The sequence below is a fragment of the Lepidochelys kempii genome, chromosome 2 (assembly GCF_965140285.1).
Source record: "Lepidochelys kempii isolate rLepKem1 chromosome 2, rLepKem1.hap1, whole genome shotgun sequence".
NCBI classification, from domain to species: Eukaryota; Metazoa; Chordata; order Testudines; family Cheloniidae; genus Lepidochelys; species Lepidochelys kempii.
The window spans coordinates 218,229,411-218,243,107 of record NC_136381.1 but is presented as its reverse complement, the minus strand read 5'-3'; the positions used below and the strand labels follow the sequence as shown (position 1 = coordinate 218,243,107).

The following is a 13,697-nucleotide window of genomic DNA, read 5'->3' as shown; positions in this document are numbered from 1 at the left end:
TATTTACAAAGTAACAATAATTTGCCCTGTATACTGCCCAAATTCACAGTTTGTAGATACATAATAAATCACTAATATATGGGATGAACTACTACAGCTTTACGGAGAAAGAAATCCATTTTTACTTATTGTTTCATGAAAGGCATTCATTCTGTTGACATGTTCACATGGACAGACCATAACTTATACAATGTCTCATTATATAATAATCAATATGGTAATCTCCTAAAAATAGCTTAAGCACCAAATTCTGTCTTCTAATGCACAAACAGCTCCTATTAAATTCTGTGGAGTTTGCTGGCAGGCATCCAAGGGCTGACTTTTTGCCCTGAGACTTTAGAATGTAAATGGTCATATTAATAGGGCTGATCATACTCCCAAGATCCATATGCAGAGGAAAACCTTGTGTGCTCAGAAGAGAGGATATGTTAGTGGCCTCCACTGCAGCATCCTTTGCTCAGAACCTTTGGGTTCAGAGTTCCACATGGGCATTGAGTGAGTTGGGAGAGGAGTGGGCAGATCAGGAGGGACACAAACAGTGTACGGGGAGACTTTGGAAAACCAGTAAAGTGCCTGAAACCACTATGGCTTATTGCTAAAAGCAACCAAGACAGAAGGCTGTAAATTGGCAAAGTCAGCAGGCTTAGCTTAAGCAAGGCAGGAGGGGAGGGGGGTCTTTGGGTGGCACAGAGAGGGCAGCTTGACCCCCCGTCCTTCCTGATAAGAATTGTGTTGAAGTGGCTGATACATGCATTTTAGAAGAGCAGAATGTGCCCCAGAAATGTCTATTGGGGGCCTCAAGGCTGCAAACTCTGGAAAAACCCACACCTGGTTAATTGATAATCAGAAGGAACCTTTTGCTGGACCACTGAAACTGCTTGTAACAAGTTTTCTTTAAGGGACATGTCTAATGTATAAATAAGGGGGGAAAGTTTGAGGTAGTTGGACTCTTTTTGGACTCTCCTCTGGATACATCTTGCAGTCCCCACCGGCAGATGGAAGATTTGGCGACCAGAAGCCTGCCGCTGTGTCACTCGAGAGCCACACTCAGCTTTGGTAATTATCAAGGGTTGGAGGTGTTTTACTAACCTGTTGCGGATGGCTGTATAAGTGCTTGAGACTAAGTAAAGTTTAGCTTTAAGTGAAAGCACTCTTGTGTTATCCCGTTTGTGCCAGCCATCTATCGGTCGGACAGCCGTGTCTCCCCTGATTTATTTCCTGACACCACCTCGCACAGAGTAAAAGTTACCAAGAGCTTTGGGTTGAAAGAACCCCGGGTAACAACAGCACCAGCCTGGCAGAATTTCTCTCAAATGTAACACTGCTCAGTATATATTACCTTTTCATAGCTCCCTCCAGCACTGGCAACCCTCCCTCTTAACGACGAGTCCTGAGAAGCAGCTGTCGGCAAGGGAAGTCCATTGGAGAGGGGGGAAAGGATGCTGATAAAATTGAGCTATTGTGGAGGGCACATGGTCTCTGTGGATGTGATTCTAGTCTCCTGCTTTCAGGTGATTTAATGTCTGTTCTGTTTGGGGGCTGAGGCAATTTCATCCACTTTCCATTGGAACAACTAGGAAGATTTCTCTGTAATGCAAACCTTGGTGTATTCTTCCCCATAGTCCTTCATGGCATGATCTGTACAGTATCACTCATTACTAGATACAGTCTCCTTTAACAGACCCATGAAATGACAAAAGCAATAGTATTATCTGCCTTGAGCAGTCGTTTAAAAACGGATTCATGAAACAGTTACATAAAATTAAGGTGATCCATCTGCTGAATATTACTCCCACTGAACATGCTTATGTAAGAAGTTCCATTTCCTTGTTAATGCAGCAAATTTTTCACACAGCTTGGATGTTTCTCATCTTACACAGCTGGGTACAAGAAGCTAGCACTCAGCCTGGCTGCAGAATGGCACATGACACACGGTTAGCAACACACTGAATAAATGATTGATATCGGCAGCTGTCCAAGGTACTACACAGAAATCACATCAAATTGGAATGATTTGCATTCTGATTAAGATCTATTACCTTTATTCGCCATGATTGCTTATTGTTCCCAAATCATTTCTTTCAGGATATAATCATCAGCACCCCTTTGTGGGTGCACACATAAGCTATCAGAGGAAATTTTATGAAGAAATCACAGGTGATGACACAGCCTCATTTCAAGGGGTACTTAGCAGTCCATGAATAATGTTAAGAAACATCTGTTGGCGATGGGTTACATGCAGCACAGGTCAGCTAGCTCAGCATGAATTAAAGCTATTAGGAAGAGTTTAGTCACAAAAGGAAAAGAGCCTCCCACTCACCACTTCACAATACTTCAGGTCAACTGATTTGCCATCACTGCGAACACAATCTAGCATTCTTGTTTTGATGCCATTACCACAAACTGCCTTCTCGCTGAGCTGACATGTACTCCAGTCTGGAAATAAACGAGACCATCAGGACAGGATGCCAATGAAACTGATTTCTGATGAAGCTTTGATTACTTGAATAATACATTTAATTCAAACAGCCTAAAAATAACCCTCAGAATCAATTTTTACACATTCGAAAAGCTCATGGAACCCATTAGCGAGACATATTGGAAATAACCATAGTTAGGTACCCAGTGACATGATGTATTTCTGAAAAGTCAAATATTGTGTTTATCTGGATTTTTTTGGGGCAAGTCACACACACACACACACACACACACACACACACACACACACACACACACACACACACACACCCCATAATGGCCAGAGAAATAGGCTTTCTAGGGCTATAGAAATCATATGAGTCTCAAATTACACAGTTCCTCAAGAGCATTTTCTCTGAATCATCAAACAGTTTCACTCTATTTTCACTACAGACTGTACAAACCATATTACATAACACAGGAAACCAGAAAGACCTATACTTTGAGTACAATGAATGCCTCTTATAGGTATTTTATTTCTTCTTACACACAACCCCCCTTCACTATTAACACAGTTTCACTACAAACAGAGAGGGCCTCACTAACAAGAGAAACACCTTGGATATGGTGGCAGACAGAGGGTTATAGTTAGTTGCAGGGAGGGGTAGGGGCTTCTGGAAGGCCAAAACTTCAACTCTAAGGGAAGCAGCTGTAGCATAGCCAAACCAGCTCTTCTTTACTACCTGCTGAGAGCAACTTTAGCAAGACTGAGTGAAAGGGATTCCTCTAGTACTTCTTTTGGATCAGAAGTAAAGGACCATGAGCCCTGGTTTAAAGCCAGGTGCTAACTGGGCAAACTTGACTCATACATTAATTTTTAGCTGTATGTAGAACTAAATTGTGAAAATAGGCAGAGCTCTTATATTTTTACAGCCTGTTATTAGATTTTAAGGACGCTAATACCTGTCACATTGTAATCATAGTGGTAACAGTTTTTGTTCAGACTGCAAGGTTCTGTCTCAGTGGAAGCAGGACAAGCCTTTCCTTCATCAGGTTGTCTTAGAGGCTCCGCTGACCTTTCACGCACGTTACTTCCATTGCAGGGCTTGAAAAGGAAAACAGAAACAATTATTTTTGATATATTCAGTCTCTCTACCTACAAACATAATAGCCTTGTAAGCATCCTTTTTACAAAATGCTAATGTAAAACAATGACATTATACTTTGCCTAGAAGGGACTGTTTCCTTGTTATTTTATGGGAGGATTTAGTTTCCTATTTTATCTTAGTAATAATACCTAGGAATTAATAATACCGAATTCCCTTGGTAATGCCTTAATAATTCCCTATCTAGTTCACATTTCATTGATACTGCCTTAAAGCAACTGAGCATCTGAATTTCCAGATTATGAGCTGTCTCTCCAAAATCTGCAGTGCACTGACTCAGATGCTGAGGAAAAAACCCTAAGTCCCCAAGCTTCTGAAATTGAGAACCCCATTTTTAGCCTCACTGGCTTTGCTTTCTCACCTGAGACTCCAGACAGCCAAAAAACACAGGGCTGATGGATTAAGCTATCTTTAATTTCACCTAAGTCTTTTACCCGCATCTTTTTGCTCTTCACAGATAATTATCTCATTAAAGAACACCCAGGCTAAGTCTACACTATAAACTTACATCGGTATTACCACGTCACTCGGGGTATGTAAATGCCACATCTCTGACATAATTATACCGATCTAACCCACTGTGATACAGCACATTTCCCACTGACATAGCTACCCGCCTCTCGCAGAGGTGGAGTACCTACACCAATGGGAGAAATTCTCCCTTTGGTGAAGGTAGCATCTTCACTGAAGCACCTCAGCAGCATAGCTGCATCAGTGTAGCTGGGCCACTGCAGCGTTTTAGTGTAGTCCTGCCCCTACTGTGTTTTTACAGAGAGAGATAAAGCCAGATTGAACAGGATCTAAGAACTGTGGGGTCTTTAAATATTACCAAAGCTGGCTCATCCAAAATTAACCTTCCCTAAAAATGGAGGGCAATAGCTCATGAAAGCGTCAACATTAAGAGGTGATTTCTTGAGCAACTGCTTTTAATGAAGAACTGCTGACACGCTGCCCTCTTGATGGGATGGTTGACAATCTGCTGTTGCCAGTAATGCAGTTGATAGGAACTTATAATCATTTGCATGTGTGTCTACTGTTAAGTGTAGCATCTCTGCATAGTAACTTGAGGCTTACTTTCTTTAAATAAAATAGTCTTGAAACCTTAAATGTCAAGTTGTTAACATGTTTCCTACCAAGGAACATCTAGACCACTGGCCCCATTCAGACATAACACAGTCTTCAGGGCATGGCAATGTGCATCTTCTAGCACCAAGAGGCATCTCTTCAGGGTCACACAGGTAGTCCTCAACAGTGTCAGAAGGACCATCCATGGTGTTTTGCATGCATCTGGAAAAATATAAGGCTATAGATAAAAACATATTTGCCATGGATTTCCTACAGTAACTGCATCCCTTACACTAACATAATGTGGCATTTTAGCAGTTTGACCACAAGCAATATACAAATAGAAAAATCTAGAACATTTTTGATATAATCCAAATAAATAATGAACTATAAAATACGGATGAGAATTTGAAAACGTCAAAATATCCCCAGTATTTTTCTGCTGCATATCGGTTGAAGCTCAGGGCTACCTAGGAGTGAGAAGCTCCTGAGTTCTAATCCTGCACAGCTGCTGCCTTGCTGAGTGAATGTGCACAGATTCTCTGCATCATTTTACCCACCAGTAAATTGGAATTGCACACCTTCTTACCTCTGAGAGTTATGAGGATAATTCTGTTAATATTTGTAAATCTCCTTCCAAATTCTAACCGTTTGGAATTGTTTCTTCAGTTACATGCCTTTTTTTTTCTGATATCTTCAAAGCCTTTAGCTTTGCTTACATTAGCATCCAGAGGCCCCATCAAGATCGGGGCTCTATTGTTCTCAATGCTTTACAGCCAAGATGGAACACAATCCTTGTTCTAAAGAATTTTCAATTTAAACAGGTCTACTCTTCCCAGCCCTCACAGCTGCTGCCAGAATAGGGGGCATAGCAAGGGTCAATTAACGTTGCTTGGAGTTGATTCGCAACATAGTAGGGGAAGAGCCAATGCGACGGTTAAACTTTCACTTTCTCTGCAATATTTTATAACGATACCATTGCATTATATTACCAATTCCTGTATACCTGAAGATCTCATGCTGTCAGTCTGAAAACATTTTTAAAATGAGATTATTTTAAATGAACACAACCAACAGAGATGCTGTATCTGCAAAAATCTGTTTGATGGAATTAGTTATCCAATGAGAGTTAGTATATGGATGGCAAAAAGGAAGGCAGTTATTTTTGTGTTCATCCCAAAGGGCTGAAATTCCTTTCTTTGGCATAAATAATAGATTTTCTTCTCTAGCTTTGATGGTAGTGTCAAAATCTATGTACCTCTGGACAGAGCATAAAGCATCACCACCACCATCACCAGTACTTACAGCTTTTTTAAAAAAAGAATAAACTCTTGGCGGGACTTCCAATATCTATTTTGGTTGCTGTCATATCAGAGTAAATTATGCACTTTAACATTTGTGACAAGCGAAAACTAAAAATCCGACCTTCAAATATATTGTTAAGTTCAAGGAATGCTTCTGTTTTAAACATAATCTTGTCAAATCTAGCAACTGCTACAGTATTTGTGGTACATTAAAGAGAACCTTTGGCAATTAATGTATCTGGCCCTCAAATGGGTCCTGTAGACTGAATTCATTTTATGGCTTGTCATTCTACCATGCAGACAGAGATAACTTCTTTAATTGTGTATTGCTCTATAGGTAGCCTTAGAGAATAATATATAATCAACACTGCACTTCTTGCTATGTACATTACCATACAAGACTTCTCTTAAGCAAGTCTTTGAGTAGAGGTGTAAGTTGATCAGTAGACAGGATGCTTGGATCAGATTCAGCAAATATTGGAATGAGATTTCTGGACTTGTTTTACTAAATTCACTCTTTACACAGTTTTACATTTACAGAATGGGGGGCGGGGAGAGAATGTACCTAACTTTTTTTTTTTTTTTTTAACTAAAGGGGAAAAAGTCAGCATTCTGAACCAGGCTGAGTCTGACACAGAATTGCAATGTACGACTTGGCTTTCAGTTTAACTATTCCAGACAGCTCAGTTTTTCAACTTCATTGTACTACAAGTGTTCAACAACTGCAAGAAGGTTTTGGTATTAACAAATATGCATATTTTTTAAAAATGATTTTTCTTTCCTTTTCAGAAGTGGGACTGATTAACTCAAAATATTTGATCAGAAAAGAGCTGCCCGGAGAAGCTCAGTGAATTATTTGAGTTAATTAAAGGGACAGTCCCGAGACTCTTGCACAATGTGCTGAATCCTGTGCTGAATGTGCTCTGTGGGCACAGGGTTTCAATCTCTGCATTGTAAATCTGGTACCTTTTACCAGATCTAAATTCAACTAAACAATTAAAAATATATCCTTCTTCATGTGAATTTATACTGAAACTATCAAACTATTTAATTCCATAAAAATCATGCTGTAATCATGGTACAGTCAGCTTCCGAGCAGAATTGTTCCTCCTCTGGAGGTGATTACTTTCCAGACTCAGATAATGTCTATGAATTTGTTGTCAGGAGTGTGTTCTATTGTAGTGTGTCAGAAATATTACAACCATGTTGGAACACTGGCACTTCAAATCCAGTGTTCACACTGGCTGATTTAGCAGACCTAGAGGATACCAGGGTAACAAAAAGGTGTTGAAAACCACACCAGATATAGGGCCAAATTCTCTGCTCTGATGCTGGGTCAATTTAATACGGAGCAGAGATTTTCACCCATTACTTTTATGTTTAGAGCTTTCTAGGCCCAAATACATTCCAAATTTAAAATATGGTTAAGGACTTACATAGCTTTTCTTTATCCTTCCAATAAGAACTGTGGACATATAACTATTCCTACTGTTCTTATTACACTGCTATAGAGTTCTTTTTACTTATGTATAAAACTCAGAAATAGAAGAAGCACCGCTAATGCTAACATAAGACTCCCCACAGTACATTAATCTGTCTTTGGGCTGAGAAGCAAGTCTGAGGCACTGACCACCTGTGGTAAAGTTCTCTCAGCACTTTTCATAAACAGGGCTATTAACCACAAGCCCTGGCCAAATTCCAACTGGGGTGATTACATTCTGAATATCTGAATTCATTGTGTTTTCAGTTGGATATGGCACCTTTCACCTTTTGCACCAAACTGTTGTGCAGTATTGCTGTGCACTGTAAAATGGGTTGCCATGTTTCACCCCAGAGGTGGTTGCACTTTACTGATAAGTGAGAATTGATATCTATATTAAATTTATAAAGACCTTGGGGATTGTCCTGGCCTTTGAAAGGAACTATATAAATGTAAATTACAGTTTTATTTTTATAAAGTATAATAAATGTTTTTTTAAAAAATAGAACAAAGGGCTAAATCCTAAACTGGTGTAAACTGGTTTAGGTCCACTGAGTTCAATCTACACAGATTTACACCAGCTGAGGTTTTGGTCTAACATTCCGTACACAAACTTTTGTGAAAATGCCTTTGTCAAAATACTCTTCTGTAGAATTTTGCTTCTTTAATCCCATCATAATTTAAAGGTGAGGGTTTCTGGTTTTGTTTTTTCAAGAGAAGGATTACATTGTTTACCTCACTTTCCTGGTTTGCACACCTTCTCCACAGTTCTCCTTTAAGTCAACATTGGTCACTTTGCAGATGCTCCAGGGTTCTGTAACCCATATGTACTGGCTGCAGTCGCTGTGGCATGGGACCACCTCATATACCTGGAAACCACACAGAGTGTAAGTTTGTGGCACACAGTATGCAAGCATGATAAGTATGCAGGAACTGTCGTTCTGACATAGCAGCGACACACAACATTATTGTTATTTTGTAAAGATAACAAATATATTTAATCTCAATACAAGTAGGTTGTGAAGCAGTTGCTGTTACAACAGACATAAAACACCTGATACCAAAGCAAGGAAATGAAAAGTTAAATCCTTAACAGTATAAACTCTCTTTTGCACCAGTATGCATGCACTTTACCATTACCACTAATATACACCAGAGAACCCACACAACAGCCTTAACTTTGCTCTAATAGGGAAGCCAGCTTGTACTGTCCATTTGCCAACCTGCTCCTGTCTTTCCTTTTATACTCTACACTCCCCCACCTAATATTATTAGTTGTGGATGTTTGGGGAGGGCTGATTCTAATGGTATCACTCCCTAAATTACACCAATGTAAATCAGAGCATAATCTGGCCCCTTAATTTGAACTATTTTTAACTGTGAAGTCTTAAAGTTATTATATCATGTGAAGATTGGAATGTTTTATACAGAATATCTGAGGTACATTAAAAATGGCATCCTATGTACTATCACATATATCTTTTTAAAGAACAATTACAGAAAAGTCCAAACAGTGCATACATTATAGAACTTGGTCAGGAAGCACATTATAAGGTTATGTATCTATTTTAGAGACTCTTACCTGAGCCTGGAACAGGTATTTGCCATGAACCCAAGGGAACAGCCAAAGATAAATAGAAACACTAGTTAGTGAGCGAAACACAGATATTTGAATGGTGTACATTTAGAGCTTCATTGGTTAAAAACAATCCTCTATGCTCTCTACCAAGCAGAAAGCCTCATCACTTAGGCCAGATAAGACATAGCTTTCCCTCTTGTATCTCTAACAACACATTCTGCAAGAAGTCATAATGTAAGAAAAAATGATTCTTTTGCACACCACCTTGATGGAGACTAGTGCAAATATGCTCATTTCTCCCTCACATTGTTCATAACACATGGTTAAACTATTTTATTCTCTGCCTTCCATGGGTATCAATTCTTTACAGGCTGGGGAGTTCAATTTCTCCAAGACTGAAGAAATTCATGAGTGGGTTTGGATGGAAGACTGTGTTTTATATATTATCAATATTGTACTGCCAGGTAGTGTGGGATGGGGATGTAAGCAGTGTCAGGATGAGCTCCACCCTGACATCTGGTGGTGAGGCAAGTTGTGGAAAAGAACTTCAGGGGTCAATCTCATTTGCATAGGCACACCCACCCCGCCTAGAATGAGGCCATAGCTGCCCAAATGTTCACTTTGGCTGCTGTGGGATCCCCAGTGTCTCTGTTACTGGGGCAGGAAGAATAAATTGTTGTTACGCTGATTATGGGAACTGTGCTTGGAACTGTACTTGGCCTTTTGTTATGATGGAGGGACTCACCATCAACTAAGTAGCACTCGCTAGGCAAGGGTCATGGGTTTTAAAACTCTGTGAACGGAGAGAGGCTGGGGACAAGTATTAATACTTGATGGCATGGGCCTCTTGGTGAGGGCCTTACTGTGGAATATCAGAGCTAATTTTGATTCCATTAGGAGTCTAGTTACAGGCTGCTGAGCTCACTTTGGGCTAATAGTGCACCAGCACTGAGGCTCCCCTACTACAAGCTGAATTCACCAAAGAGCTGAACTGACTAAGAGCTGAAATCACTGAGCGTTGTGTTAAGTAGTGGGGGAGCCTGAAGATATATTGTGCAGCAGTTTTTGGGACGGCTGGAGTGCCTTGTAGACAGGCTGGTGGAGCAGTTCGTGGGATGGCGGGAGCTGCTTTTGGGCCGCGGAGCTGAGCGAAGGAGTTTGTGGGGCGGCTGGTGGAGCGTAGCGGAGGCCTATGGAGCTGTGGGGCGGTCAGCTTCAGATCATGTACCCCTGTCCCATCTCCACCCAGGTTGGAAGGTAAAGCTCCACAGATAAACTTTCGAACTCTGGGGCTGCCCTGACCAGGGACAGAGACTTTTGGGTCATTGGACTTTTGGGACTTTGGGTGATTTGGGGTTGCTGGACTCAAGAACCAAAGGGAAAGAGGCATGCCCCAATTTGCTTGGGGTGGGTTTTTTGCTCATGGGTTATGTTATGAATCCTGTTGGTGGTGTTTCCTCAACATAATGCCACATTGTTTCTCTCTGTTATTAAAAGGCTTTTTGCTACACTCAGACTATGTGCTTGCGAGAGGGGAAGTATTGCCACTTGGAGGCGCCCAGCGGGAGTGGTATATATTTGTCCCAGGTCACTGGGTGGGGGCTCGAGCCGGTTTGCATTGTGTTATTGGAATGGATCCCCTAGATATTGAACCCGGCCCTTGTTGCTGCCAACTCTGACGGGCAGAAGGGTTACAGGTATAAAGGTGAAGAACGTGACAAAGATCTCATCCTTCACACATTTTTAAAGTCTTTTTAGCCTGTCCTAAGTTTGTGCCCAGTATTTGAAAGCAGTTACCATGAAAAGCTCTTCTCTAGTTGTCTGCTATATCTGCTATCAGCTAGGTAGAGCCAACATTACTAGGCAATCTAAAGGAAAATCTCAGTATGGCACTCTCTAGCTGTTGGCAGCAATGCACCTATCAGCCAAGACAGAGCCCATGCCTGCGCCCCAGGTGTTATTGCAATTCTCTCAATATTATTGGCATTTATGTGACTGTCACTGATAGCAAACACTTAGAGCTCGACATAGTCATGGACTCCATGCCTGCCTAGGTAGGTGGGGAGGCAGAGAATCCCTGAAGCCAAAGAAAAGGTAGATGTTATTTTCCCCAGGAAACTGGGATCTGCCCCTTTAGCAGAAACTCTCTCATAGCCATAGAGACAATTTTTCAATGAATTGGATCCAGTATTATCACTTGCAAACCTTCATTATAGCAGTGCAGATCATTTTATTAACTATAGATGCTTAGGGAAAAGAGAATAAATCTTCAAAAGTTAATTTCAAGAATTTCCTGCTTCACAGTTAATTTAAGATATTTGCTTATCCATATATCACACTTTTCTACAATCCATTGGTAATCTTTCTGAAAACATCATCCTGGCCACTATGGATGTAGAAGCCCTCTACACCAACATTCCATTCAAAGATGGACTACAAGCCGTCAGGAACAGAATCCCCGATAATGTCACGGCAAACCTGGTGGCTGAACTTTGTGACTTTGTCCTCACCCATAACTATTTTACATTTGGGGACAAAGTATATCTTCAAATCAGCGGCACTGCTATGTACCCTCATGGCCCCACAGTATGCCAACATTTTTATGGCTGACTTAGAACAACGCTTCCTCAGCTCTCGTCCCCTAATGCCCCTACTCTATTTGTGCTACATTGATGACATCTTCATCATCTGGACCCATGGAAAAGAAGCCCTTGAGGAATTTCACCATGATTTCAACAATTTCCATCCCACCATCAACCTCAGCCTGGTCCAGTCCACACAAGAGAACCACTTCCTGGACACTATAGTGCTAATAAGCGATGGTCACATAAACACCACCCTATACCAGAAACCTACTTTCCGCTATTCCTACCTACATGCCTCCAGCTTTCATCCAGACCACACCACACGATCCATCTTCTACAGCCAAGCTCTACGATACAACCGCATTTGCTCCAACCCCTCAGACAGAGACAAACATCTACAAGATCTCTATCAAGCATTCTTACAACTACAATACCCACCTGCTGAAGTGAAGAAACAGATTGACAGAGCCAGAAGAGTACCCAGAAGTCACCTACTACAGGACAGCCCAACAAAGAAAATAACAGAACGCCACTAGCCACTCTCCAACACATCATCAAGGATCTACAACCTATCCTGAAGGACGACCCATCACTCTCACAGATCTTAGGAGACAGGCCAGTCTTTGCTTACAGGCAGCCCCCAACCTGAAGCAAATACTCACCAGCAACCACACACCACACAACAGAACCACTAACCCAGGAACCTATCCTTGCAACAAAGCCCATTGCCAACTGTGTCCACATATCTATTCAGGGGACACCATCATAGGGTCTAATCACATCAGCCACACTATCAGAGGCTCGTTCACCTGCACATCTACCAATGTGATATATGCCATCATGTGCCAGCAATGCCCCTCTGCCATGTACATTGGTCAAACTGAACAGTCTCTATATAAAAGAATAAATGGACACAAATCAGACGTCAAGAATTATAACATTCAAAAACCAGTTGGAGAACACTTCAATCTCTTTGGTCACTCGATTACAGCCCTAAAAGTTGCAATTCTTGAAAAAAAAACCTTCAAAAACAGACTCCAATGAGAGACTGCTGAATTGGAATTAATTTGCAAACTGGATACAATTAAGTTAGGCATGAATAAAGACTGGGGGTGGATGGGTCATTACACAAAGTAAAACTATTTCCCCATGTTTATTCCTCTCTCTCCCCCCCCCCCATTCCTCAGATGTTCTTGTCGACTGCTGGAAATGGCCCACATTGATTATCACTACAAAAGGCTTTATTCCACCCACCCCCCCGCTCTCCTGCTGGTATTAGCTCACCTTAAGTGATCACTCTGGTTACAGTGTGTATGGTAACACCCATTGTTTCATGTTCTCTATGTATGTAAATCTCCCCACTGTATTTTCCACTGAATGCATCCAATGAAGTGAGCTGTAGTTCACAAAAGCTTATGCTCAAATAAATTTGTTAGTTTCTAAGGTGCCACAAGTACTCCTTTTCTTTTTGCGAATACAGACTAACACGGCTGCTACTCTGAAACTTTTCTCCAGGAAAGACTTTGCTGTGCATACACCTCTGCCAATATGTGAAAGTCATAAATAAGGATATGAAAGGAAAAAGAAATAGGGACACACCTTTTAGCCCCAAATGAGATACTTTAGGATGGAGAGAGCAGAAAAACAATTAATGGTTTTATTACATTTGCCCTTAAATGGGACAGTTGGCATGTATGGATATATTTGCAAATAATTTAAATTAGAAAATAACATTATTTATTAATGAAAATAGGTTTAGATTAAAGGCCAGATTGTGATCAGTTCCTGCTTGGACGTGCCTGATGGAAGAGAGCAAGGTGTCCTTCCCCCACCTTGCAACATGGGTGTGGAGTCCAGGCCCTGTCTCTCCAGTCACAACCCTGTGTGTGCCAGCTACTTGAAAGAATGGGTGTTGAGGGTTGGAATCTGGCATGAAGAACTGAGCGTGCCACATTCTCCTCAAGGGTGGTGTAGCTATGGGTATGTTTTCTGGGAGATCACGGTGCAAATTCTTCCTGAATCATCTCCAACTGTATCATGGTCCTCTGTGCCCTCTCCCCAGAACACCGGTGGGTAACAATGGCAAAATCTGACCCGTAT

The 13,697-nt window shown here is 41.2% G+C and overlaps 1 protein-coding gene across 3 annotated transcripts in view; it reads right to left on the bottom strand.

Annotated features, from left to right (window-relative positions):
- THSD7A (thrombospondin type 1 domain containing 7A) overlaps positions 1-13,697 on the bottom strand; it is a 437,061-nt gene that overhangs the window by 37,053 nt on the left and 386,311 nt on the right. For all 3 annotated transcript variants that reach the window (XM_073333830.2, XM_073333834.2, XM_073333832.2), the window contains 4 exons: positions 8,169-8,302; positions 4,718-4,871; positions 3,382-3,523; positions 2,321-2,436 (listed from right to left, as the gene is read on the bottom strand). In XM_073333830.2, the coding sequence (XP_073189931.1) occupies positions 2,321-2,436; positions 3,382-3,523; positions 4,718-4,871; positions 8,169-8,302 (546 nt within the window). The remainder of the gene's footprint in view (positions 1-2,320; positions 2,437-3,381; positions 3,524-4,717; positions 4,872-8,168; positions 8,303-13,697) is intronic.